The 25,524-nt window shown below is 52.3% G+C and overlaps 10 protein-coding genes across 10 annotated transcripts; 4 read left to right on the forward strand and 6 right to left on the reverse strand.

The window, feature by feature from the left end:
* Window positions 1–363: 363 nt before the first annotated feature.
* N7468_005208 (uncharacterized protein) lies at window positions 364–4,688 on the reverse strand (the record flags this gene model as incomplete). The annotated part of the gene is made up of 7 exons (XM_058474505.1): window positions 364–411; window positions 808–1,100; window positions 1,162–1,522; window positions 1,596–3,343; window positions 3,414–4,123; window positions 4,180–4,330; window positions 4,664–4,688. Coding segments are annotated over 7 exons (3,336 nt in total), but the record flags the coding sequence as incomplete, so codon positions are not given.
* A 964-nt stretch (window positions 4,689–5,652) lies between these two features.
* N7468_005209 (GTPase-activating protein GYP6) lies at window positions 5,653–8,087 on the reverse strand (the record flags this gene model as incomplete). Its single annotated transcript, XM_058474506.1, has 7 exons — window positions 5,653–5,949; window positions 6,008–6,843; window positions 6,897–7,039; window positions 7,092–7,609; window positions 7,684–7,842; window positions 7,895–8,012; window positions 8,065–8,087. 7 exons carry the CDS (start codon window positions 8,085–8,087, stop codon window positions 5,653–5,655), a joined length of 2,094 nt encoding a protein of 697 aa, XP_058330246.1.
* Window positions 8,088–8,282: 195 nt separating this feature from the next.
* On the forward strand, window positions 8,283–9,792 carry N7468_005210 (uncharacterized protein; the record flags this gene model as incomplete). Its single annotated transcript, XM_058474507.1, has 2 exons — window positions 8,283–8,946; window positions 8,999–9,792. 2 exons carry the CDS (start codon window positions 8,283–8,285, stop codon window positions 9,790–9,792), a joined length of 1,458 nt encoding a protein of 485 aa, XP_058330247.1.
* Window positions 9,793–10,528: 736 nt separating this feature from the next.
* phzA (putative serine/threonine protein phosphatase) lies at window positions 10,529–12,307 on the reverse strand (the record flags this gene model as incomplete). The annotated part of the gene is made up of 3 exons (XM_058474508.1): window positions 10,529–10,558; window positions 10,724–10,876; window positions 10,943–12,307. 3 exons carry the CDS (start codon window positions 12,305–12,307, stop codon window positions 10,529–10,531), a joined length of 1,548 nt encoding a protein of 515 aa, XP_058330248.1.
* Window positions 12,308–14,417: 2,110 nt separating this feature from the next.
* On the reverse strand, window positions 14,418–16,124 carry N7468_005212 (uncharacterized protein; the record flags this gene model as incomplete). The annotated part of the gene is made up of 4 exons (XM_058474509.1): window positions 14,418–14,636; window positions 14,719–14,933; window positions 15,488–15,886; window positions 15,968–16,124. 4 exons carry the CDS (start codon window positions 16,122–16,124, stop codon window positions 14,418–14,420), a joined length of 990 nt encoding a protein of 329 aa, XP_058330249.1.
* A 593-nt stretch (window positions 16,125–16,717) lies between these two features.
* On the reverse strand, window positions 16,718–17,572 carry N7468_005213 (uncharacterized protein; the record flags this gene model as incomplete). Its single annotated transcript, XM_058474510.1, has 2 exons — window positions 16,718–17,317; window positions 17,456–17,572. The coding sequence occupies 2 exons, from the start codon at window positions 17,570–17,572 to the stop codon at window positions 16,718–16,720; spliced, it is 717 nt and encodes a 238-aa protein (XP_058330250.1).
* Window positions 17,573–18,309: 737 nt separating this feature from the next.
* On the reverse strand, window positions 18,310–18,927 carry N7468_005214 (GNAT family N-acetyltransferase; the record flags this gene model as incomplete). The annotated part of the gene is made up of 1 exon (XM_058474511.1): window positions 18,310–18,927. One exon carries the CDS (start codon window positions 18,925–18,927, stop codon window positions 18,310–18,312), a length of 618 nt encoding a protein of 205 aa, XP_058330251.1.
* Window positions 18,928–19,318: 391 nt separating this feature from the next.
* Window positions 19,319–20,541, forward strand: N7468_005215 (protein MEMO1; the record flags this gene model as incomplete). Its single annotated transcript, XM_058474512.1, has 3 exons — window positions 19,319–19,473; window positions 19,536–19,604; window positions 19,662–20,541. 3 exons carry the CDS (start codon window positions 19,319–19,321, stop codon window positions 20,539–20,541), a joined length of 1,104 nt encoding a protein of 367 aa, XP_058330252.1.
* Window positions 20,542–21,606: 1,065 nt separating this feature from the next.
* On the forward strand, window positions 21,607–23,276 carry N7468_005216 (glycoside hydrolase family 71 protein; the record flags this gene model as incomplete). Its single annotated transcript, XM_058474513.1, has 5 exons — window positions 21,607–21,708; window positions 21,778–21,967; window positions 22,006–22,305; window positions 22,386–22,611; window positions 22,703–23,276. The coding sequence occupies 5 exons, from the start codon at window positions 21,607–21,609 to the stop codon at window positions 23,274–23,276; spliced, it is 1,392 nt and encodes a 463-aa protein (XP_058330253.1).
* A 560-nt stretch (window positions 23,277–23,836) lies between these two features.
* Window positions 23,837–25,278, forward strand: N7468_005217 (uncharacterized protein; the record flags this gene model as incomplete). The annotated part of the gene is made up of 3 exons (XM_058474514.1): window positions 23,837–23,897; window positions 24,035–24,395; window positions 24,579–25,278. The coding sequence occupies 3 exons, from the start codon at window positions 23,837–23,839 to the stop codon at window positions 25,276–25,278; spliced, it is 1,122 nt and encodes a 373-aa protein (XP_058330254.1).
* Window positions 25,279–25,524: the final 246 nt, after the last annotated feature.

Here is a 25,524-nt window from a genome sequence, read left to right on the forward strand (position 1 = left end):
AGTGGGGGGGGGGAGACGTACGTTTTGGTATCCATTTTGGCAAAGTGTGAGGCCTTTGCTCACGCTACCACTTTATCGCGCTATTGCGCTGTCCCACTATGGTTTCCTTCGTTAGTCTTGAAGCTGGGGGAGCCGCTTGTGGGCCAATGCTTGTGTTGGCTTCTCAGCCAACCACTTGGCTTACAGATAGCCGGTCCTGGTGGGAGTAATATCTACCCCGGGGAAATGCGGCTGTGTTACACCAGCTAATCATGCTAAATTTTAGCGGTAAATGGCGGGGCACTGGAGATTTGCAATGACCAATCGGTCTTGTCATTCTCTTCCCTCACTCAACTCATATTCGTAAGCACAGACAACTTACCCAAACCAGAGACCGGGAATCCCGTTCGGGTGGGACCTTGCACCTTCATCCTAGATAGTCAAGTCCTCTGGTCGAGTAAAAGGGGCTTTGATTGAACCCTACATCCGAACTACGGGATCAAAGGCCCGAGAGTTTCAAAGTGTATCATTTATGGTCCAGTCCTGTCTTCGAAAGTCTAGGTACACGGAGGGAAAAAGAAGCACTAGGAGCAAAGCTTGGCATGGAGAAAGCTCCAATAATGTAGCCCATAGTCCATAGCCCGTGCAGCGGATATCCCGGGAGTTTCTTGTGCAGACCATGGCCCCGCCAGAACAACGTAAATGCAAAATAAAATGAAGCCCCTGAGAACGGAGTCTGCTATCATCATCGTGGAAAACAAAACGTCATGGGGTATCGTGTCTTTTTTTTTCTCGGTGGGCGGTCATTAAGAAAAAAGGATGACGCACAAAGCATAGCCCAGCCTGTTCCTCGACCTCGGCTATCATCCATGGGTGCTCAAGGACTTCAGTGATGGTCAAGCGACTGTCGACGTCACGGTCGAGCATCTTGCGGATCAGGTCGATACATTCTTCGGAGAAGGGAAGGAAGGGGATGCGGATAGGGTGGTCGAGGATTTCGTCGACGTTGTAGAACGGGTTCTCTTTATACACAATAGTGTAGAGCAGAATACCCAGGGCCCAGATGTCTTGCTCTTTGCCGCGGTATGATCGGCCCTGGAGAACTTCGGGGGCGGCGTAATCTAGACAGAACAGTTAAGAAAGGAAGAACAGGTTCCAGCTTTTTCTTTTTGGCAAGCATACCGATAGTTCCCACAAACACATCAAATGGGCCGTTCCGGATGTAAGCAGCACTCCCGAAGTCGATCAACTTGATCCGTCCCTCTCCATCGAGAACCACATTCTCATCTTTGATGTCGCGGTGCACTACCAGAGCCTTGGTATGAAGGTGGTGGATGGCATCGACAACCTGTTTAAAGATATTGCGGCACTCAGCCTCATCCATGTTGGCGCGGAGTTCAATGTAGTCGAAGAGGTCCATTCCTGGCAGGCCATGGGGTACCATTTCAATGTAATAGTTGATATCGTCCTCGAAGAACCCCTCCATCTCCACGATGTTAGGATGTTTGTACCCGTCGCGACGCAGGAAATCAAGTACGTGAATCTCGAGCGGCACAGTGCCCAGTTTGCGATCCCGAGTCCACGTGTCGACCAAGATGCGTCGCTTGGTGACGTACTTCAAGACCATCTTTTTCGGGGGGGGTCTTCTTGAGACGTGCGAGCTTGACCTGACCATATGCACCTTGGCCCATTTCTTCCATAATCACATAGTCGTTGATGGTTCTCTTCTGCGGAGGCTCCTTCGCCTCTCCGGGCTTGACTTCCGCCATGGCCTGCGCGGGTTTATCGGTGAGGGGCTCAGAGGCAGCTTCACTCAGCTGCTGACTGAGAGAGGAGCTGGGTGCTTGGATCTCGACTGAGGAGCCACGAGTGTCTACCGCGTCCGCAGAGGTAAGATCTGGATCCCCGCCAGGAGCCGGGGATGGGGAGTTGGGCTTGGAGGTTGGAATGGAAGAGGAAAGAGTGGCGGGACCAGCTGCGTGGAGTTGGCGTGAATAAGTCACCCAAAGCGCATATACAAGCTCAGTCACTGCCACTGTGTCGTCACTGTCCTCGGAGTCACTTGATCGCCCTTCCAGCTTCTCGGCCTGCTCTTTTGAAAAAAACGTCCCGCTCTTCACTACTCGCAACTGAACATCCACCACAATAGTGGACCCATCCCTGTGTCGAGCCAATAGACCGCTGGGCTCAGTGAATACCGAGGCGGCGTTAGCCTTCCCATCTCGCAAAATCGACAAAGTTCGCGCTCGACGGAAACTGTGCTCGGGGATCACAATGCCATCGACCAAGGGGACGTTGTCCTCCTCCGTCAACACATCCAAGAACTCGTCAAACTCGGGTATCAACTCATTGATATTACGTCCCTCAGGACGCTCTTGACCAAACAGCGCGGAGGAGAACACAGAATTCGAACTGATCACGTTCAGAGACGCCGAGGATATAACCATCATGCCCGCCACATGAGGAAAACTGGAAACCTGTAAAGTATTCGCGTTTTCCCCTTTACCCACTGCTACTGGAATACACACGCCCGCAGCTGTCTTCGCAGCAAAATACTTGGTCTCGATGATTCTTGAGAGACCTTTTTCCGGTGTTGTTTCGAGTGACTCGGAGGGCAAACGAGGCAATAACTCGGTGATGGCTTGGCCCTTGCGGATGACAGAGGGCCCCCAGATCTTGTCAATGTCTCCGTGAGCATCAACAACATTCCAGGACGGATCACAGTGAAGAATGGCGATGTTCTCCGTGATCTCCTCGAGAACCCAGATCAACCCGCCACGCTTCTCCATCACCCACACGCTTGCGGAACCCTTCGCCCCATCTCGTTTTTGTATAGGAACGACATCGCCGCAGATGAGAACACCTCGCGACTTGTTCGCCGGATGATTAGGGTTGCGAGCATTCCTGGTGCTTGAACCGTATCCATCGTCGGTCTGTGCTCGACGGCTGGCCTTTTCACGGGACGAAGGTTTATTGAGCAACTGCGCGGTTACACCATTGCCCAGACCCCGAAACTTGGGATTTACCGCCCGGATGTTGGGCCTTTCCGGTTGAAGGGGCGCACGGGCAGCGGCATCGGTGCTAGGATCACGGAGCTTGGCTTCGAGCCAACCCCGGTGTTCTTTCTGTACAACTTCTAAGATGCTGAGGTGGCGGACTTCCGACTGGGTCACTCCAAATACAAGGCAAGAAAGGTCATTGGCTGCAATGATAGTCCATGGCGCTTGGGCTTCGGTCCGAAATACGGCCTGTGGATGTGGTGTCCATTTACTGCTGTGGGTATGCAACGCAGAGGGAAGGCCTAATCCAGTGGTGGACGAACTCAGTGACCCGATAGGGTCCCCCGAGGAGGAGTATGGTTGCGCTAGAGTGTCCATCAGCTTGTTTTTGATTGAGGCGGAATTGAGGTCGGTGTATGTACGTTTTAAGCTTACGCGCCTGAGACGAGGGCGCCGATAGCAAGTCCGACCTGGATGAGGGGATACGCTCGTTGACGGGGCTTAGCAGCTGAGAGCTGTCAGATGTGGCCTGCGAACCTGGAAGAGAGGGAATTGAGAGTCGTGAAGTGTCTCTTTCCATATCCCGGGAGCTCACAGGCGATGTGCTGTGCTCGGAAAAGGTCTTCTCAAAGATGTTGTCGCCATTGATCTCAGCTGGTCCAGTAATGGGTCCATGGAACTGCTTAGAAAGGTCTTCATCGAGGACATGGGCCCGGGTTAAGAGGTCCACCATACTCTGGATTTCCGAATCTCCGGTCGCATTGGCCTGGGCATTAACGATAGCTGGGTTGCTGGCGGCCCATCCCATCCGATCACGCATGAAATCAATGGAACGCTTAAGGATATTCTGTCGAGTTTGCAGTAATTCCTCCGATTGCTGTGCAAAGGAAAACGAGTGTAATGATTCCAAGGGAAATCGGTGAAGGTCCTCCAGGTCTCCAAAGTTCTGGCTCAGCGGCATATGCCCGGTGGGAGCTCTTGACGAGGAGTTCGAGCGCATTGTCGGAGTATGACGCGGACCCGAAGTAGAAGGCGCCAGTGAGGAAGTGGACATGTTCGGTAGGGTCAGGACTCGCGAGGGCTGCTGGCGAATGCGGTCCAGCCCGGATGGGCCCAGTCCATGCTCGTTGTCGAATAATGGGGATCTACGTTTATCAATCACCATGCCCGACCTCCGATCTGTTTCAGGAGTGCGGCTTACCTCGAAAGAGTGTCATATCCCACGGACGAGATGCTATTGGCCGAGCTTCTCATTGATTGGTCAGTTTGCAAGGAGAGCTTCTGGAAGCCCGACTCGAAATCGGGCGACTCGGAGAGGGGGCCCAAAGGCGACGACAAAGGACTTGGTTCGCCTGCAGAAAAGATGATCAGCGCCCAGGCTTATCTATATTGGCACCAGCATAGTTTCCTCCTCCCGAAACAAGAAACGTGATCCCCGGGGGTGATGCTCTCAAGTGATGAGGGGGGGAGGGGGAAAAGGGCTCCGAAGGTCAGATGAATCTCACAACGAGATTTATTCGCCGGGGTTACTTGCTAGTCATTCATTCTCGACCGGCAGGCTTCGAGGGGGTGGTTTCTCAGGTCTCTCCCTTTTTCAAAGGGAAGCCTTATTCCACGGGCGCATCGCCATTTCGCACCCTTGCTGTAACCCCGCTCTCTAGGGATATGAAACGAGTCAGACTTACCATCAGCATTATAGACTGACCCCATCCTTTGGAAAGGGGAATATATGATGATTCCCCGAGGGGATGGAAAGGAATGAGGCTCAAGGTCGAGGGAGCATGGAAGGAGAGGTCATTCACTGGGTCAGCGGAAGGGCAGAGGGCAGCTGCCTCGTAAAGAGCCCAGCATATGTGGCGTCGGCACGCGTGTGTGCAGATGATGGGGGCTCGAGAAGGAAAAAAAGAAAAGGAATGGAAAAACGACAAGCGACTAAAGGACGTAGCGGGGTTCAGGTGGGGATTTGAGCGAACTGAGCGAACACGATGCCAAAAGGGGCCGGATGTGATGTAATGGGGCTTCTATAGGCCGAGTATAACCAAGATGCAAAGATGTCCCGTTGATGTCTAGATATGCTGGAAAGAGATTTACATCGAGAGCAATACATCGTCAAGACGAAAAGGAGAGCACAGAGACCCCAAAACTACAGGGGATTTGGATTTCGGATCGACCGATCGGCGCGGGAGTTGGCACCATGTGGGATGTCGGGTTCCAATCCTTGCTGCGTTCATTCGAACCCAGTTCGATTCTCCAGACCGTTCTAGAGCTTGAGACTCTATGCTCAGAATATCCATGCCGGCATCTCACTTCATACATTGGACCTGGACGGAAGTCCCGGATTCCAAAGGTCTCTTTCTCCAGTGGATCAACTTGGCGGCCCTACGCGAAAATACGGTCCCGGAACTATGCAGCGGATGTCTTCATCCCAACTAGCTTCGCCTGCTCAGAGACTAGAAGGCCTAGGGAAGGAAATACGCAGTAAAAGCCCCTTGACTGCCGGTAGTTCCGAGTGCGAGCCACATCCATCACCACGATACTCCAGGGCCCCAAGGAACTGGCTAATGACGAAACGATGAATGCAAAGCAGCTTAACAAACAGAACGGATCTCGCCTCGTCTGCAGATGCAATCGCGATAAAAGTATTCATGACCAGGCGAACCCATCTGCCCCCCCCTTACAGAGGCCCCTGCTCCTGGTCCCCTCTGAGGCTACGGAGCGCCAGTTCATCGTGCTCGGTATCCAAGTCAACCTTGTCGTCCCCGTTACCGAAGAGCGGATTGCTTTTGGTTCGGGCATGGTCCTGGTGTCGAGTCTGCTCCGGTGGCACCGAGGCCGAGCTAACAAAGCTGGACACATTGCGGCTCCCTTCTAGCATCCAGGAAAATCCCGAGTCAGAAAGGGAAGGTCGGACAGGCGTCCGTTCCGCCCGCACCGCCCGCTCCCCGGCGGCCTGACCGGAGAGCGTTTGGGTCTTGGGGGGGTTTTCGGGCCTTTTGACGACTTGTGGCGATGCTGACAGGTTCACTAACTCCACTCTCAGCGCTCGGCCCGCCGGCATCCGCGATAGAGTGCGTGCCTTGCTGATTTTCCAGCGCCACTGGGGCTTTTTGGTCGACGCTGGTTGGCTGTCCTTCGGTCTTGTCCTGTACTGGTACCTGAGCCGGCATGGCGGCCACTACTGGGCGTGAAGGGTCCAATAGGCAATGGCGAACAGACTCTGCACGAGCCAATGCTTGTTCCATGGCTTTATTGGAGCTCGGATCCAGCTCTTTAGCCTTGGTCAATTCAGATCGTAGATCTTGTAGAGCTTGCGCAAGTGCAGTGGACAGTTCCTGGTTTCGCTCTTCTAGAAGACGGATCTTCTTATCCAGTCCGAGCACGGTAGGTGTAGACACCTCCTGCGAGATGCGTGATGTTGTGGAAGGCTTTTTTTGAGGTTTGCCAGCCGCCATGCGTGGTGGAGGTTCGTAATGCATAGTTTGCATATTTTTCCTGGCTTCGGTCACCGCACCTCGAACCGCTTTGGCCACCCCCCAAGCCTCTGTACGTCGCTGGATCCCTTGAGAAACATCTTGAAATAAGCTCTCAAAGCTCTTAGGGCTGTTTCGCGCGAGTATTCCACCTTCGCTGTTGCTTGTAAAATCTTGCCATAAACGAGCTCTTCTAGCTTGCCGCATAGTTTGCTGACGCTTTGGACTTTCTGGGGACTTGCCTGAATATTGGGAGATAAGGAATCTTCCACGCTCAGCAGTTGGGTTCTGCTCCAAATAAAGAGCATCGTTCACGAAGTCGCAAGGCTCGTATGGATGTGGCGAGGGATACCGCAGTAGCATTGATAAAGCACCTGAGTAATCCGCTTGGAGTACTTCTGGAAGTTAGAAAGTTCGTTGATGGAAAGGAGGTCTCCTGTTAACTAACATTGCCAGCGTATCCGAAGCAGCATTGCAATACACGTAAAGTCCACCAGGTCTGAACGGAGGCCATGGGCGAAGAATACGTCCCACATCATGAGGACATCATCAAACGGAAATTCTCGACCAAACAAAAGGCGCATCCATCGACTGCGGAACTGTTAGTTGACCGTCCATCTGTCTATAGTCGTAGAAGGCTCACGTCAAGAATATTTGCGGCAGCACCTCCACTGCTTCGAGGTGCTCTGCCAGTTCAGGGTCGATAATCATCAAGGCTTCCTTATGTAGGTACTCGCATCGACTGACAATCGGAATGACATCCACCTGGCCATTGGTAGTCTTTGTTTCTCCGTGTTCGTAATAAATACGTGCTGTTTGCATAACAGAGAGAAATAGAGTGAATGAATCGTGCTCCACAAACTTCGAGTCCAAGAGATCCAGGATCAAGCCATCCTCTTCATTGTTCGCATCATTTAATCTTTCGCTCGGCTTTTCAACGGAGTCCCTGTCAACCACCCAAAGTATCGGGGCCAACAGTTCGTGCATACCCTGCCTGTACCCGACGTCAGGATTGAGTTTCGAGTAAACAAACAAAATGTCTGTCAGCTTTGCTTTAGTCGCAGGATCTTGGAAGAAAAGATTCTCCTGCAAACATCTATCCACGTCCTGGACTATCTCCCCGCGCAGCCTTTCGTCATTACGAAGTGATTGCCACGGAGACTGCGATAAACTCAGTCAGTGGGTCATACTTGGAGCTTGAATAACGCAACACAGTGCTTTCGTAAGAACCATACCTCCTCTTCATCCGCCAGCGGATCTATCGTCGACTCTATATCATCTGGGTGTTCGATATTCCTCAGGAAATGATCTCGCAGAGCTCCGTATGCGTCTCTTGATTCGTCAAGCTTCTCCGACCACCGTTCACGGTCAATATTCTCGAAGAGCAGAAATAACTTAGACGACGTAAGTTTTAGAGTTCAGTCAAAGCATTTGGTGGTAGCGGACCTTCCAGCAAACCGACCTCAGTCCTTCGTTGCACAACTTCCTGCCCTGTTCAGCCCGCAGCGCCGCCTGGAGATCCGAAGTTGTGTCATTTCCGAGGAATAAGATTTCCCACCTCTTCCTGTAGCAAATCAGCAGTTGCCCCTCTGAGGTTATATTGTGCGTGTGCTTACCGAGTCTCCTCAATCGTTCTCATTTCATGCGATTGTTGCGGAGGTAAAGGGAGAGGGGAAGGCGGTCATGCACACTTCCTTATCAGCGCTTCGGCCGCCTGCAACATGACAATATTCCCCTCAATCTCTTGACGCTACGAAGAGGCGAATCCTTCTAGTTGACAGTCGACATACCGAATCCATGTCCTCTCCCTTACCTTCATGACCCTCCGCCCCAAATGTCTGCGGATTTGTTAGCCGAGTTTGGGCAAGGCTCTGCAGCTCCGCAAACCCACGCGGGTCAACCCCGGATCAAACCACCGCAAACCTTACTGATAGACGACTTCGATCAACCTTCGTATGAATCTCCCAATGAGTCTGCTGGGCCATCGCATGGCTGGCTGCGTACTTCCGCTCCAAAAGTCCCAGCGACGCAGGCTATACCTCCAGCTCCACAGCAACCACCAGGCTTCGAGTTCTTCAATCTGCCTCGGCAAGATAACAGCGACGTGCTTTTCGACGCAGCGGTTGACGAGCCCGCTGGTGACGACGAAGATGATTGGGGAGACTTTGAAGGACCACAGTCTACTCAAGTTGCCGAACCAGCCCCATCCGTCTCTGTATCAAAGACTCAACATGCGCCGATAATACAAACATCTGCTACAATAGACCTGTTGGACTCCTTGTCAATCGCTGATCCCCCTGCGAAACCGACTGCGAAGCAATTACCTAGCCAAACAACCGAGAGGCAGCATCCAACCCCCGCCGGTAAATCTCAGTCAGACCCCGGATGGGACGATAACCCAGACGACGACTGGGGCGACTTCACAGATGGCCCATCTATAGAACCAGTCTCGACACAGCGTACACCCAAATCCACACCCAAGCCGGAACCGAAACCAAGTAAACCTCCCATCAATACTACTCCCCAAGAATCAGCCTGGGACGACGACAGCTTCGGAGATCGGGACGATTTCACCGACGGACCAAGCACAACACCACCAGCACTCAAGCCCAAGCCCACCCCCCAAAATCTCCAGCAAACCCAAAACGAAAACCAAATCCGTCTCCGAAAGCACAACCCCAAGCCCCAACATCTTCACATCCCGAACCACCGTCAAGTCCCCCGAAAATGTCCGCCCAACCAACATCCCACCCCCATCTGTCCTCCTCGACCTCCTCACAACAAGCCTCACGAACCTCCAAAAAGAAGCCACAAGAGCTAAGCAGCCCAGCGCATCCCCCGCTTTAAAATCCACCACTGCAGCAGCCATATCAACCACCCTCAGCACCTGCGCTCGCATAATCGCCGGCCGCCAACTCCGCTGGAAACGCGACAGCTTCCTCGCGCAAAGCATGCGAATTGGCCCCGCGCAGGGCCGCGGCATGAAACTTAACACCTTAAACAAGCACGAAGACGTCAAAGAGGCGCAAGACGCGGTCGTTGTGCTAGAGCTGTGGCGCGAGCGGGCGCCCCTCTTTAGCTCAATTATGCAGGGCGCGGGATTGAAGCCTGTGCCTGTTGTTGCGGATCCCGGGGCGCTGAAGGTTGTTACGGCAAGGGCGGAGCAAGGGGCCATCAAGGCTTCGCATGGCTGTGCACTTTGTGCACTGAGGAGGGATGAGCGTGTGTTGAGGGTTGATGAGGAGGTGAACGATAGTTTTGGGGAGTGGTGGACGGAGCATTGGGGGCATACAGCTTGTAGGGGGTTTTGGGAGGAAAATAAGCATTTGCTTTCGCAGAGATGAGAGGCCGTAATAGTATGCTTATGAGTAGTGGAACCTTAAGTTCGCTGGAATAGATATCAAGCGGTGGTTATAAGACTACGAAGAGGTTCTACACGACATGTTCAAGGGTTAGTACCGCTTGGTAATGATAGATTGATGGGAGATAAGACTCTCGGCGCCAGGATCCGTAAGAAAAGAAGTAAGGGAAAAGAAGTAAGAGAAAAAAAGTAGGAGAAAAGAGTAGATACACGTGAGAATCAGAGCAGAGAAAATATGCCAGTACAAACCCGGCGCGAATCAGACCAGCTGAGGAGAGCTTCCTTATCCCAGACCCGACAATATAGGGACACCGGGCGAGACAATGGCCAATAAGACCACGAGTTTTTAGAGTCAACCAACTCGACATGATATGGATACCTAGTCATAGGTACCTAATGCAAAAGCCTACCATGCTCGAGGTCTGTTCTGGACTATGATCAACGGTTGTCGAAGGATCAGATCTGCCTGGCCGACATGGGTGGTGCTGATCTAGATGGGTCAGGCCCTGGACCACCCGCTCCAGGAAACGATGTCCCAATGGACAATCGAGCTCAACAAGGTGGATCGAAATGTGCCATTTGAAACCCAGCCTAGCACTAGCCCGATAATGGTACGATCCCCATGCAGCCTAGTAGGAAGAAAAGAGGTATTGAGACCACGGCGGCTGCTTGTACAACTGTATGCGATGCAGACGCAGAGCAAGTGGATTGTCGTCAATTTAGTAGCTTTGAGCCGAAGGAAGTGCGGGCTGCGAAGATGATTAGCGGCTGAAAAGGAAAAAAAGAAAAGAAAAGGCGGAAGGCCGAAAGGGGGTCTCGGCGTCGTTGCATTGCATCGGGCACTCGCTTGGCACGAGATAACAAGCAAGGAGGGGAAGAGGGGAAGAGGGGAAGAAGGAATAAGAGAAACTTACAGGGCTGTTCATCAAGCTGTTTCGCTCTTTTCGGCCCTTCTTGATGTGGTTCTTGAGCGCGACCGAGTCCAGCGGTTTCAAGAGCTCGAAACTACAGAGCAGTTCGCCCGAGACAGACATGATCGCACCCCAGTTGTCAAATTCGCCACAATACTGCAGGAAATCGGTTAGAAAGAAAGGGGGGGAAAAGCAATATGGACTTTCACGAGGGAACCTTACGTTTGGCGCTGAAAATACGGTCACCAGAATCCGATCCTGGTAAAACTCATACCCATCTTCCACAACCATGTGTGCTCGGCACACTAGGTCGAAGTCGTGTCGTTGTAAGAAATTCATGATCACCTTCTTGCCAAAGCAGTAGCTCACACCGCGCTCGTTGGGCTCCCAATCTTCCTCCATGTCCGCTGGATCACTCCAGAGAAGATCGTTGAGAAGTCCATAGTCAGGCACATCGGTAGGTCGCGCAATACCTCGGATATCGTCCATGTGCGACAGACTAGGGGACAGACCACCGTGAACACAGAAGATCTTCCCAGCAACGATAGAAGCAATAGGAAGGCAGTTGAATGTATCTATGAATCCCTTCCAGATCTTGATGTTGCATCGTCGCTTACACTCATCGTAGAACCCATACACCCGAGTGACGTTAGCACACTCGTGATTACCTCGAAGCAGGAAAAAGTTCTCTGGGTACTTGAGCTTGTAGCACAGGAGCAGAAGAATTGTCTCCAGACTTTGCTTCCCCCGGTCGACATAGTCACCCAAGAAGAGATAGTTCGAGGCTGGCGGGAATCCACACATCTCAAACAGACGGATTAGATCGGTGTACTGGCCGTGGACATCACCGACAATCTTGACCGGTGCAGATAATTCCAAGAGGGCAGGCTGTGACAAGAAAAGCTCGCGGGCCGCGGAACAGATGGCGGTGATTTCGGCGTTCTTCAGGCAAACAGTCTTGGTGACTTTTGTAGAATACCCGGCATCCAAAAGACGCGAAATCATGTCATCCAAGTCAATGGACTTCAATGCGCCCATGCCCATACCCGGAGAGCCAGAGTGTTCCACTGGAGGATTCAAGATAAAGTCGAGGATGGGGTTGACTTGATTTTCACGCTTGAGCAAGATAGATTCGCCCACAACAGCTGTCCCTGGGGCGGGTGCGCCGCCTTTGGGCGGGCCCTCTGACACGTGGTCCACCTCGCCACTCTGCTGCATGGCATTCACATCCTTATGGCCGCGTTGCAAACTTTGTGACAAGGAGGGAGATGGTGGAGGCTCCGGAGAGCCACTTCGAGAGGGGCCTTCAGATCCTGGGGCTGATGATGCGCCGGCGGTGGAGCCTGGGCGGCTGTTTGTGGATTTGATCGATCCAGCATCGGATTTATCATTGGCGCTTTCAGTTCGCGAGAGGGCAGTGGAAGAGGCTCGGGGGCTGTCGGTGCTGGGCCGCGCACCAGGGATCTTCGAGCGGATGGAGCCTCGAAAGGAACGAATGGATTCTTTGGTATCGGATTTCGAAAAGGACGGGTACGACGAGAGCGGGTCGCCTGAGCCAGCGTTGCCTTTGGAATGCGTCTGCCCCATGGCTGCGAGGCTAGGATGTGTGCCAAGCTTGGGTGAGAGGAATCGCACAAACAGCGGGCGCTTCAACCGGCTACGCCGAGAAAGGGCCCCCTGGATATCGGAATGTCTTGGCTTCCAGGTGCCGAGGAAAAATGGAGCTCTTGGCCACAGGATATATTAAGGTTGCAGATACCCGAGGGAGTGCTTTATGGTTCTTGCAGGCTATCGCAGTCACGAGCAGGGACGGGCGGAGGATGATCGCGAAAACCGAAAGATCGAGCGACCGTGTTGCTTGCGAGCACGTAATAGCAGGCGGCTGTAGCTAGGAGAGGCGACTACGCAGAGAATGACGGGATGGGCAGCTGGGCTAGAAGACGCGGGGTTTTCTAAGTGGAGATGGAAGAAGCTTGCCTCCAAAGCGAAGTCAAGCTTCCTTCTGCACGATGATATTAGCCTCGGGCTGCAGAATCACAGGATGACGGCGAGGCTGAGCTCCACGAGGGGATTAGAGGGATGGAGGGCTTCACAAGGCAAAGAATGCCAGCAAGGGAGGGAATTGCGGCTTGTTGTGGGCAAATCTTTTCGGGGTGGGAGGGGAGCCCGGATGCATGCGTCATTATATACGGGGATTGGGGAGGATGTTCATCGTGCACTAAGAGATCACTGCAGGACAAGTTGAGAACACATACCGTCAAAAAGAAGTTCACCAAAAGCTTGAAGCTCGGAAGGTGAAGGGGAAAGGTTGATGAAAGTACAGAGACACACTTCAGTGGGCGGAGAGGTACATCCAAGATACGGCAGAAGCTGTCTTGCTGCTTTGGCTGTTCTGGTCACAGAGTGCCCAGTGCCCCGGTGGATAACTAACCCTTTACCTAAGCCGGATCATCCGCGGGCCGGCGGTTGCCTAAATCTGGAGTTAGTGGTTTTTGGGTTTCTACTCGAGGGAACTTGAAGGTGTATCGCAAGGGAGAATTTATGGGCCTAGAGGTCATTGGCCCTGGAGGGCGTAACCAGAAAACTTTGTATACCAAGTTCCACAAGTCCGGGCCCTCGAAGGCGTCTAGGCCCGCTTGCTATTCCCCCGATTTACGGAAGTGTTTATCGACTAGGTTTCTAGCTTCCGTCGCGAGCGGGGATACAGTCTCAGGTGAACGCTTAACTATTTCATGTTTAGGCAATCCCCAGCCGGTGATAAGCAACTCATCCTCCGCTTCCAGTCATTCGCCCTTTCAAACTGAGAGATATCGCTGCAGGGCATCCATCCACTGCCAGTTGGCTTTTTTTAGTTTCTCCCGGCCACACCCGGTGGGAAAGAAAGCACGAAGGGGAGGCAAAAGCCAAGCCCATCCCCCACCAAGCACATCCTTATAGGCGGCGGGGAACTAGGCTTGAAACCAGTTCTCGACCTAGTCAAACCATCCCTTTCCCGCCGCCACCATCTTCGACTAGACAGAAAAAGGAAATATGCTCCAACGGGCATCATCTAGCCCCATGCTTACGCTTACGCCCACCGTGTCCAGGGAATCCTGCACATGTGCCACAGGGGAATAAGAGATAAGAGCCCATAAGTAGAGATGTCCAAAGATCCACACATTTACACATCCCCGGATGTTTGTCGTGAAGTAGACAGAAGGGCCGCCGTCCGAGCTCTTTACAGACGCATCTGTCCGCCCAGGAGGCCGAAGGGGTGGAGGGAGACCCGGGGACACCGCTTTTTTACGCCCCCTCTGCCCAGAATACAGGACCAATTATCAGCTGTAACTAAGCTCTTAAAGCTCTCTAAGCCCTCTCAATGGTCGAATGCTCACCAGTGGAGTCGTCAGCCAAGCCCGCGATTCCAAATCTGCAGCTGTGGTGTGTGCCACGTGCTACGTTCGTGAGGCGACAGACATGACAGGCTAGATAACACTTCGAGGCTTCTTTGACAGCTCCAATCCGGATCTCGAGTGGCTCGAAAAGCTAGTTCCCAAAGGATGAGCGGTATGCATGATGTGGGGAATTATATCGAGACGTAGTGGAGTGCGATTGCGGGAAAAGAGCCACCCTGCCCCCTTTGTTGGCCGGAGGTGTGCCTCGCAGCGTAGTTGGAGGGCAAGAGGACTCGGGAGCAAGTTCCAAATGTACTGCTGCTTCAAAGGCCTCGAGCCCTCTCCTCCAGTTCAATCCTCGTGATGTGACGCCCCGGAACGACCACGAGACCGATGAAACGATTGGTCATATTGACCTTGACAGTTGTAGCCTTAGTCTCAGCCTTCTCTCTTGCTTGTGCTTCCTTGAGAGCAGCTTCCTGCACAGCGGAGGGGGTTGGAGGCCTATACTCCAGTGTGTTGGAGAGAATGATATTTCGCTCCTACAGGTTGATTGGATCAGTAAATTGATGATGGATTGGATCACACGATGCCAAGCGTCTTCAGTTGGTACTCGAGACTTACAGCATCTGTGCACTTAAAGAGGCCCACAAAAATCCGGCTGTCAGTCGTGTGTATACGGAGGACCTGACCAAGCAGACTTTCCAGATACTGGGCGCCTTTTTCAGCGTCAGTGGCCATCGCGGGGTGCCTTGGTGGTGCGGAGGGGCGGACAAGGAAGCAATCAATTGCGATGGTATTGGGGTTTTTCTGGCCCTGATTAATCTGCGAACTGAAATCTGTAGTCCGTGACGTTTCAGATGACGCGGCGTTGTGTTAGTATGGAACTTGAAGTTATCAACAAAGCAGTCAATCCACTAAGTTTTAGCGGGGTGAAAGTTCGGTCGACGCGGAGCTCTTTCTGCCTCAGGCGAAAAGTGGGGACAGGTCCAATGTTGGACTCGCTCTAGTCATTGACAACTTGGAAGGGACATGATTTGTATAGGAGGCTCAAAGAGCTCTGGAGAAGGAGAGGAGTGTCAATGGAGATAGCGCTGGCTTCTATGCACAAATTTCTCTGTTGCCTTCGTCAGCTCCCTCCTACGATACACGGGTCTTGGAGCTAAGGTTGATAAAGGTACATAGTACCAAAGCAAATCAATGGTAAAATTCTGATACTGAACGAAGTCATTAGAGCAATACTCCACACCCTGCCATTCCGAGAGATCTCCAATTATCCCTCAACGCCAAACTGATGCCACTGGTCGCTGGTGGATCTTGATCAAGAACCACAACCATGAAGTGGAAAGCAAAACTCCCGACAGAAATAAGTATTACATCCAACCAACAATACCCATCTTTGAGCCAAAGTTAGAGCCTTCGCTGCTTTGGTCTGTATCCACGTCCATATCCATATCCGTTTCGGTACCCAACTGGTTAAATCCATTACTTGCAGTTCCGCTGCCATTAGGGACTCCCAAGTTTCTTTGCTCGAATGTTTGTCGGCGCATAGCATCAGCTTGGTCAATCGCAGTCTCGTTTGCTCGGGGCGCCAGCGCCTCACGGGAAGGTTTAAAGGGTAGCATTGGTTGTGTTCGGGGCTGGAAGAATTGGAGCAGGGTTTGCTGTCGAGGATCGATTGCCTCGGGCGTTGGACTGACTTGTTCTGCCTCCATCATTTCGTCGGATGTATCCATCGGAGTACTACTCTGCTGCTGCTTCTGCGCTGCGAAGATCCAGCGGAGGGTTTTTTCTATATCGCATGAGCAATGAATCGAGTTGCTATAGACCGCGGCCTACGGCAATGGAGATATCGCGAGCCGATTGTACTCACCATAGACAATTTCATCGCTAGGGCGACCATCCCGGAAACGCTTTCGAGTGCGGCTGTTCATATGTTTCGAGTTATCGGTCGTATCCCAGTCACAGGGCGAGGGTTTGAACGAGCTCGGTTGTGTTGTAGAAAAAGAGGCTTTGCGTTTAAGAGACATTATGGCGAGAATATAGAGTCGATTCTATTACAGAGTCACAGGGGCCTACGGGAAGACAATAGCGCACTGAGACTCCCGTAGAGAGAGGTGTGGAGTTGCATCTGGAACTGAGGAAGGCTGGGGAGGGCGACCTCAATCTTCGGAATGCAATTGGCCGGGCGCGCGTTCGCGTTCATGTCACGCTAGTCCGGACTTGGTAATATTGCACATTCGTGTTTTGTTATGTTAGAAGTTTAGGAAGGAATATCGTGAAGCTTACGGTGTCCTTGAAATAGACATTTATCAGCCGCGGTATCTTAACTAACTATCCGAGTTTCGTTTATGGCGTGTCATTCCTGGCTGCCTGCAGGACTCGGACTTCGACCACGATTCATACTAAAACCGAGCCGCGGATTATTGTAGCGATCATAGCACTCACGAAACCCCTGTAATGCAGACAATGTCGCAAGGATCTCAATTACATTAAGTTGTTATTCTAGTGAAAGTCGTCAGTTGCTTACGAACAAATATCAGGTTGTGATGGGGTAAACTCACCTAGAAATTCGTCAACCTCATTATGCTTGTAAACATTAACCATTGGCGGGGCCATGTGATCAGGTTTCAATCCAGTGCCCCGTCGCTTTGATCCTCCCAACCGCCTTTTTCAGATCCTCCATATAGATATCATGCTGAATATGTTTGAATCGAGCCGGGATCCATGGATATGTGATACGAGCCGATGCCACGAAAACCTGGTATGCCAAGTGACTGGCCGGCGTAGGGCGGAAATCATATTCTTCCGCAAGACGCTTCGGAAGCCAATTTGCAGTCAAGACCCGAGCAAGCGGCATAGACGCAGCCATTGCAAAAGGCAGATTTACCGGGTACAGGAGATCCCGGCTTAGCTTGCGAGCCATGTCGGTGACCTCCAAAGTGGCGATATTATGATCCCAATAAGCCCAGAATTCTTCCAGTGTTTCAGGCCACATTTCCATAGGCATGCGGAGCGATGTCCCGAAGACAGCCGACTCTTCCAGAAGAACCTCCCTCTCACTGCGCGGAATTTCGCCAAAGAAGGCCTCTCGTACGAGGATGATGGAGAAGAAGAGTGTTGCAGCGGTCCATTTATGGAGCTCGGGATCGTCAGCATCGTAGCCATCACCTTTTACTCGGGCGTGATACTTGTGGATGACCGAGAAGATGGCCTCCTTCTCCTCAAGAGTCCCACAGACGACCACGTTGAGGAATCGGGCGGTATTTCAGAGGCGCTGAGAGATACGCGTTGCAAAGCTAGAATGCTTATAGGTACCCTTTGCGAGGCCCGGATGTGCAAATTGGCATAAGATGGCTACCTGGCCACCCAGCAAGTAGATGTCATTCTCCACCACCGACACTAATTCCTTAGGAGCGGCGTTGTCAGATACGGCAGTGCTTGTCACCGTCACGGGGATATTTGCATCTTTCTCCATGGCTTTTATCACTTGATAGCGCTAACGCTTCACCTTAGATTTGTAGTATGGCGTAGTCGTTCCTCATCAGAGGTGGGCTTTATATGTTCGTTTATACAAAATTACACGTGCTGCGGGCCCAGGGATTGCGGACCGAGGAATTCCCAGGGCCCCCCCCCCCCACATTGATCCGCATGCCCTTCGGCTAAGTGTATTGGTGTGAACTTTCCAGTAGATCCCTTCTACCTTTTCCCTCAGTTCGAAAGTGAGATCTCAATCTAGGACATAGCATTATACTATAGTAGAAGCTACTCAAATCTCCAACACCTCGCGAACTTGGACTTGAAGTTGGCCACGCCAAGTCTGCAAAGGAACAGTAACCCAATGTACTAGTATGTGCCCGTACCTCGGTGTACGGGTTTCCAAGTCAAGGAAGAGACCGAAAGCTTTCAACAGGCAAGCCATCTTCATGTCTTACACTACCAGAACTTTCTTTTTTTGACAAGACGATCTGCAGGACAATAGTAGTATGACGCATCTCAAATCACCTGAATTCGAAGATAGCGCCAAGCTGAAAGCGGAAGCAATGGCGTTGACCCTGGAACCCTGTGAAGAGAAGACATAAGTACTAGTGGATTATTGGGGAAGCGACATGCCAGCCACGGATGCCTGACGTTGGGACCTCCACCAGCCTGGTGCTTAGGAAATCAACGTCAACGAGACCTGTTCTTCTATATCATCTGACATAGGAGCATATACTAGTCATCGTCGTGAATTCCATATTTTCTCAAGTCTCCAACTCCGGGAAATGCGTAGACAGCACTATACGCCCTTCCAAAAAACTTCAAATGCCGCTTCCCTTGGAGCTCCATACCAATCTTCTCTAAAACTCTTTGACTGCGTCTGTCTTCATGATCGCAGAACCCAAGCACACATTCTACCCCCAATTCATTTTGTGCATAAGCGATCAGACCAGCCGCTGCCTCGGTAGCATATCCCTTCCCGTTCTCCTCAGGGAGAATCGTATAGCCTATATCAGGAGCAGTGTACGCATCCTTGCCATCACCCTTCATCAATGACACGATCCCTATCGGTGTGCTTTCGAGCAATGAAGCGGTAGGGTAAGGCTTCAAGGACACGAGCATCTGCCCGTATCGATTCCTCCCATAGTCGCTTTGAACTCTGTTGGTAATGAACTCGGCGGCTTTCTCCACCGTATCAAGGCCAGTTTCCCCTTGTGACTTCACAAACTCTTCTGTGTTCCAAATGTGATGTAGAAAGCTGCTGTGGGAATTATTCCCTGGAGCTAGGTAGGAAATATGCAGGCGTTCCGTTGGTATACTGAAATGCTCTGGGGGTGTGAAGATAGATGACATGGCGGAGATCCTCCAGAGTACTGAATAAGACTGAAAATTTAGAAACTTCCAGTCAATTGTGGTCGAGGCCAAAAAGAAGTCAATTGAGAGGTATGAGGCAGCTCAAATACCGGTGGACAGCTAGACGAGCGTGACTCATTATTACTCCCGTTGAGCAACGAGCCTGAGCATGTGCTCTCAAGCATGCTTTTGGATCAGCGGTAGACAACCCCTATCAAGATTATCTATCTTGGAGTTAACTGTTCAGATGGAAAGACTTATAGTAGCAGCTCGTGCGCATGCAAGCGGTGCGTATACCGTGGGCGTGATGTCTCGGCCCGCATGAACCAGCCCCCGCTTCTCTTCACACCTCCGCTTCCCCGCCATCACCAGTCCCAACAGCGTATCCACCATGCCATCTAGAACAGCACTTCATGCGGGGTCGTGGTACTCAAATAGTGCCAAGACTTTGACAGGCCAGCTGGATGAATGGCTCGGCCAGGTGCCGGAGACCATGGATCATATCGATTCCCTCCCAGTTCCCGGGGCTCGAATCATTATCGCACCGTATGCTGCCTCCTAGCGCACAGGAAGGACCTTGTATCATCTAATCAAGATATAATCATTAGCCATGCAGGGTTTTCCTACTCAGGTCCCTGTGCGGCCTTTGCCTACAGAGTACTTGACTTGTCCAAGGCGTAAGCTTACTTCGCCCCAATACTAGTGAAGAATAAAGCCATCTGATGACTTTCCAGAAAGCGAATCTTCATCCTCGGGCCATCTCATCACCACCCTCTGTCAACACTGGCCCTGCCTAAAGTGACATCCTACTACACCCCGCTTTCGGATGAGCCGCTCCCATTAGATACTGAACTAATCACCAAGCTCCTAGCGACCCAGGCTACGAAATCAAATGGGTCAAAGCTCAGCTTTACTACCATGTCCAAGTCGGTGGATGAGGAGGAACACAGCATCGAGATGCATCTCCCATACATCCACCGTCTCCTCCAGCTAGAATACCCCAAGGCTTCTCCCGCCGAGTACCCACCGCTCGTTCCTATCATGGTGGGCAGCACATCGGCAGACACCGAAAAGGCATTCGGGACTCTCCTAGCTCCCTACCTAGCCGATCCTGAGAATGCCTTTGTTATTAGCTCCGATTTCTGCCATTGGGGTCTTCGTTTCCGCTACACGTACTACGTCCCGCAGGCTCCGACGCCAGGCCCTGTTCTGCCGCTTTCAAGCGACATACTGCCTCGGCCGGGCGCGGACCCCCAAGTGGTTGCTCAGGATATTCAGAGTGTCTCCGCAGGACAAATGTTACGTCGGCAAGATCGCATCGCTCCGGGCGAGCCCGCCATACATGAAAGTATCTCGGCATTTGATATTGCTACCATGGCAGCTATCACGACAGGCTCAACGAAGACCTTCCTTGACGCTATAGATAGCACTCATAACACCGTTTGTGGCCGTCACCCCATTGGGGTGATTATGGCCGCCCTGGAGGCTGTGACGGCCGATAAGCCGGCTGAGAATCAAGGCAAGTTTCACTTCCTTCGGTATGAACGCAGTGAGGACGTGGAGGATGTTTCTGAAAGCTCAGTGAGCTATGTTTCGGCTTATGCTGTTCTCTAAGGAGTTATTTGGTATGCGGTAAAGTTCCATAAGATTACCTTTTGCTACCTGGGCCTTTTCATTGCTACATCGAACAAGAGATTAGCTTTACGGTGGCGAGGGAACAATAAAACCTCAAGTTTAGAATAGAAATAAGATATCAGAACCAAGGCTCAGATTTTCAAACTCAGGATAATTCTCCAAAGCACAGACCCCTTTGAATAGCTTCTGGCTGGACATAGGCAGTTGCGATACAGTTATATGTTCATGCTTCCGAATACCTGGCTACCAACGCCACGGAGTTCAAACAGAGCTCAAGAAGGCCCCGTTTTCAGCTGATATCGAAAGCTGTTTCCTCCTAGTAGAGCAAAGCCGGAGCATTCAGCGAGGCATTATGTACCAAGCAGACTGATAATTAGTTCGGCTGATGGCAAGTTCATCTTCATGGATATCTGCCTGTAGCCTTGAGATTTGTAGAACTGTAGCTCAAGAGAAGGAGTAGAATATGAGAGTAGAGATCCGCCCTGTGGCTTTTCAGGGTCCAACTGAGGATTTATCGTGATGTTGAAGAACGTCGCCAGCATGTGTTCCTGGGCCAGGCGAGCGAATCAGAACGGGAGTGGGACGCCACGGGCACCGGAAAGTCTCCCTTGAAACTGCGCGCTAAGGAGGCTGCTCCTCTACACCCTAGATGTGTCCACCTGACGTGGTGATACTACACTAGCTAATTGCTCACTTGGTGGGCCCTACACTTACAGGTTGATGATCATTAAAGAGTGGCATTGAAAACTTCATCCCTACTTCCAGCACGCGTCTCGATTGTTTTGTTGGGCCTGGCAGCGCTGAATCAAGATTTAGGACTGTTCCCTTTGTCTTCGACCACTCTGAAACGCTCAAGGGCTACTGTCTTACAGAACTTCTATAGGCATACTTAAGCCAATTGCTCGCTTTTTGTGTCGATCTCAGGTAAAGCGTACCCGCGATATCACCTATCCCGATCACCGGGCTTTTCGTGGATCATAATTCTAAAACATGTTGCAGGAGTTATTTCTATATCTTTTAAGTGGGCTCTTATTACTGCTGGCCATGGCAAGCCCACAAGCCAGGGTGCAAGCCACGGCTTCATTCCCCTCCCTCTCCGAAGATCCATCAGGAGCTGGTGATCGACTTGTTTTCTGCCATTTCATGGTATGTTTCATCTAGTGATAACAACACAAGAGGCCTCCTGCCCGAAGGATCCTCGCTGATAATGACAAGATCGGCATCTGCAGCAACCGCCAGGGATCCGACGAATACGACGGCGACATGCAACGAGCCAAAGATTTCGGCATCGACGCTTTTGCCCTGAACATCGGGACAGACTCCTATACTGATACACAGCTTGGCTTTGCCTATGACTCCGCCGCTCGGAATGACATGAAAATATTCTCTCTTTCGACTTTAACTGGTGGAGCAAAGATCAAGCGGCGGCTGTTGGCACCAAAGTCAAACAATATGCCAGCCATCCCGCCCAGCTCCTCGTCGATGGCAAGGTGTTTGTCTCTTCCTTCGCAGGAGATGGCATAGACGTCGAGGCTATGACTTCTGCTGCGGGTCAGGATCTGTTTTTTGCTCCGAACTTCCACCCGGGCCAGGGTGATTTCAGCGCAATTCAAGGCGCGCTGAACTGGATGGCTTGGCCGAGTGATGGCAATAATAGGGCCCCGCGTGAGGGCCACAATATCACTGTCGCTGATGGAGACATGGCTTACCTAAAGGCTTTAAATGGGAAGCCTTATATTGCACGTGAGTTAACATGATCTACGTGGGAACATTTTTTCATTCCTTTGTCATTTGTGTCTGATGAGGTAACGAATCGTCTGTAGCCGTGTCTGCATGGTTTTCAACCCATTTTGGGCCAGAGGTCTCCTATAGCAAAAACTGGGTCTTTCCCTCCGACTTGCTCTGGTATAATCGATGGCGTGAGATCTTGGCTCTTAAGCCTCGCTTTGTTGAGATTATAACCTGGAATGATTATGGAGAGTCCCATTATATCGGACCACTCTCCTCACCTCATACTGACGACGGGTCATCGAAATGGGTCATGGACATGTAAGCTGCAGCCAAAACCATAGCTCCGGCCCTGAATCCCTCAAACTTTCCACAACCATACTGTCACCTACATGGACTAATGACATCACAGGCCCCACGGCGGCTGGCTCGAAATGTCCAAGCCCTTCATCGCAGCCTATAAAGCCGGAACCGAAACAGTCCTAGACTACATCGAAGACGAGAAACTAGTGTACTGGTACCGGCCAACCAAGCGCAGCCTCGACTGCGACGCCACCGACACCACAATGACAGGCAGCTCTCACCACGACAGCGGGAACTTCTTCACTGGGCGGCCAAATGGTTGGGAGACGATGGCCGACTCAGTCTTCGTCACTGCCCTATTAAAGTCCCCTGCCACCGTCCAGGTCCAGTCCGGCGACCAAGCGAAGACCTTCCAAGCCCCCGCCGGGATAAGTGCGTGGACGGCGCCAATGGGGGTTGGCAAGCAGCAATTTTCAGTGTCGCGTGAGGCACAGACCGTTTTCTCCGGGTCCAGCCTGAAAGATATCGTGGACTTTTGTGTCTGCGGGATCTACAACTTCAACGCTTATGTGGGGACGCTCCCGGCCCCTGCCTTTATTGACCGGCTCCAGCCGGCGGGGATGGCGCTACTGGGGCAGGGGTTGAAGGTCGAATGCCCGATGAATACTCTCGGCGCTCCCTAGTGCGAGTCTGAGCGGGCAGTGGGAGAGGGGGCGAAGTGATCCGGGGAGGACATTACCGCACGCAGGGTTTTGGGGGGGGAGGGGGGAGGAATTGTCCGGTCCGAGGGTTGGATTGTGGTTCAAGTTGGCTTGCTCGGACGTTTTTCATACATTTGGAGGTGTCATAAAGCACACATACACTAGGCCAGTCGCGACTCCAGCAGAAACGGAAAAAGAACGGAGTTGTCGATCAACCGAGGGCTGTTTACGTATCTCCACAGATTAGGAGATCGGTGGGACCGGGTTATTATCTAGACTCCTTTATCTCCCAAATCCTTTATCGTGCTCACCGACTAGTATCCGACGTCGGACAGACATTGGTTTCCGGGGTCCTAAGGTCGTTCGACTTTTGGGGCTTAAGAAAACAAGCTATATACTGCATTTTACCCCGGTTGTTTCCCATCCCGGATGGAATCCTCTCCAGGCGGCCAAGCCCCTGGCTTGATCGGACGTTCTCATACATGATTTCATAAAGACTTCGGCGATCTCACATTTTACTGCCTTGATTGTTCCTTTCCACAATGGCCCGCACCAAGCACGGTGTCTTTTCTTGGGAGGATGTACTGGCGCAACGATATCAGAGTTAGTACCTGTTCTTTGCTCAGCTAGATGGCTCTTCGGGCCATAAAGGGGGCTCCAATGAGCCAATTCAACATTGGAGCCTTTTGAATGTCTTTGAATGTCCTGATTTCTCACTGTACTCCCTGCACGCGACATAGGTAATAAGCCTCCTCCTCTTCCTCGCTCCGGCCGCCGAACCCGTTCAGACCCGCAGCCCCAACCTCAATGCGGGCTGTTGTCGCGTCTTTCGCCGGAGCTACGGCTCATCATCTGGGAGATGGCTCTAGGAGGACGACGTATACACATAATTCAGCGTAATCAACGATTGGGGCACATTGTGTGCCCTCTCCGCGAAACCATGCCGTCATCGGCCAAAATCAAGACTCAGCAGGGAGCACGCAATCCCTTCTGCGAAATCTGCAATGGTGGTGGAATCCCTCAGCCTGTGAAGGAAGGCGATCTGATCAATGCAAATAACGGGGACATGCTACTAGGGCTAGCATTAACCTGCCGACAAATGTAAGTTGCGCACGTCACGGCATTCTCAATAACCCCCGATATCAATTCCCTCCTCAGACCAAACCCTCAAAAAAAAAAAGAAGAGAGAGTGAGAGAGAGAAAGAAAGCAAAAAAGAAAGAAAAAGGAAACCCCGCAAACAACTTACTCCCTCTATTTCTAACACGCCTCCCTCCCAAATCCAGATACAACGAATCCATCCACCTCCTCTACACCCTCACCACCTTCGAATTCAGCAACCCTTGGTCCCTCCCCTATCTCCGCCCCACAATCCCCACCGACCACTGGGCCAGCATCCGCTCCGTCGAACTTCGCTGGTCCTTCCCCGGCCACTGGCTCCCCAGCAAAGACCCCGTCCGCACGATCTACGTCTCCGCCGGCCGCGCCCAGTGGCTCGAAACCTGCGCCTCCCTCTCGCACCTACCTGGCCTGCGCTCTTTCACCTTCATCCTCGGCAGCACCTGGTTCAGCGAGCCCATTGAGAAACTCCCCGTCTTCCTGGACCCGCTGCGCGCCCTGACCCTGCCCCCGCACAGCGAGCCCGCAGACCACGGCAAAGGCCCCCGCTATGCCTCGAGCGGGAGCTCGAGCTCGGGATCCGCCAGCTCGGACGAGGACTGCGGGAGTCTGAGCTCCTCGTCCTCTCTCGATGGTCCTGCATCCCCGAGAACGAGGGCACGACCTCCCCTGCGCTCGTGCTGGTCCTCCTATGCGCGGCTCCCAGTCGATGCGGATGCGGCGCGCCTATCGCGTCCCACGGAAGGAAGGGGTCTTGCGGCATGGGATCTGCGGTTGCAGGGTATGCCGTACTACGAGGCGGAGGTGGGGTGGATAGGCGAGGACCTTCGGCGGAGGGGGATCGACTGTTGCATCTCACTGCAGTGAAAGGGAGGGGGGAGAGGGTCTGATGAGGGTTCTGTGGCAAGAGGGGGGAGTGGAGCGGGTTATCGTGTCGTGTTGTGTCGTGTCGAGGGTGCGCTGTGGGGATATGATGCGCAACTTTGTAGGTTTACAAGTAGATACGGTCGATATGTACGAGGAACTGCGCATGGCGGGGAATTTCTTCCATCCTAGATACCGGGGGTTTGCAGCTAAGACATGATTTTCGGGCGCTCTTGTCACTTAAGGTGC

Source organism: Penicillium chermesinum (genome assembly GCF_028974085.1).
Source record: "Penicillium chermesinum strain IBT 19713 chromosome Unknown utg000004l:1.0-3345178.0:1.0-3348027.0, whole genome shotgun sequence".
Classification (NCBI taxonomy): Eukaryota; Fungi; Ascomycota; class Eurotiomycetes; order Eurotiales; family Aspergillaceae; genus Penicillium; species Penicillium chermesinum.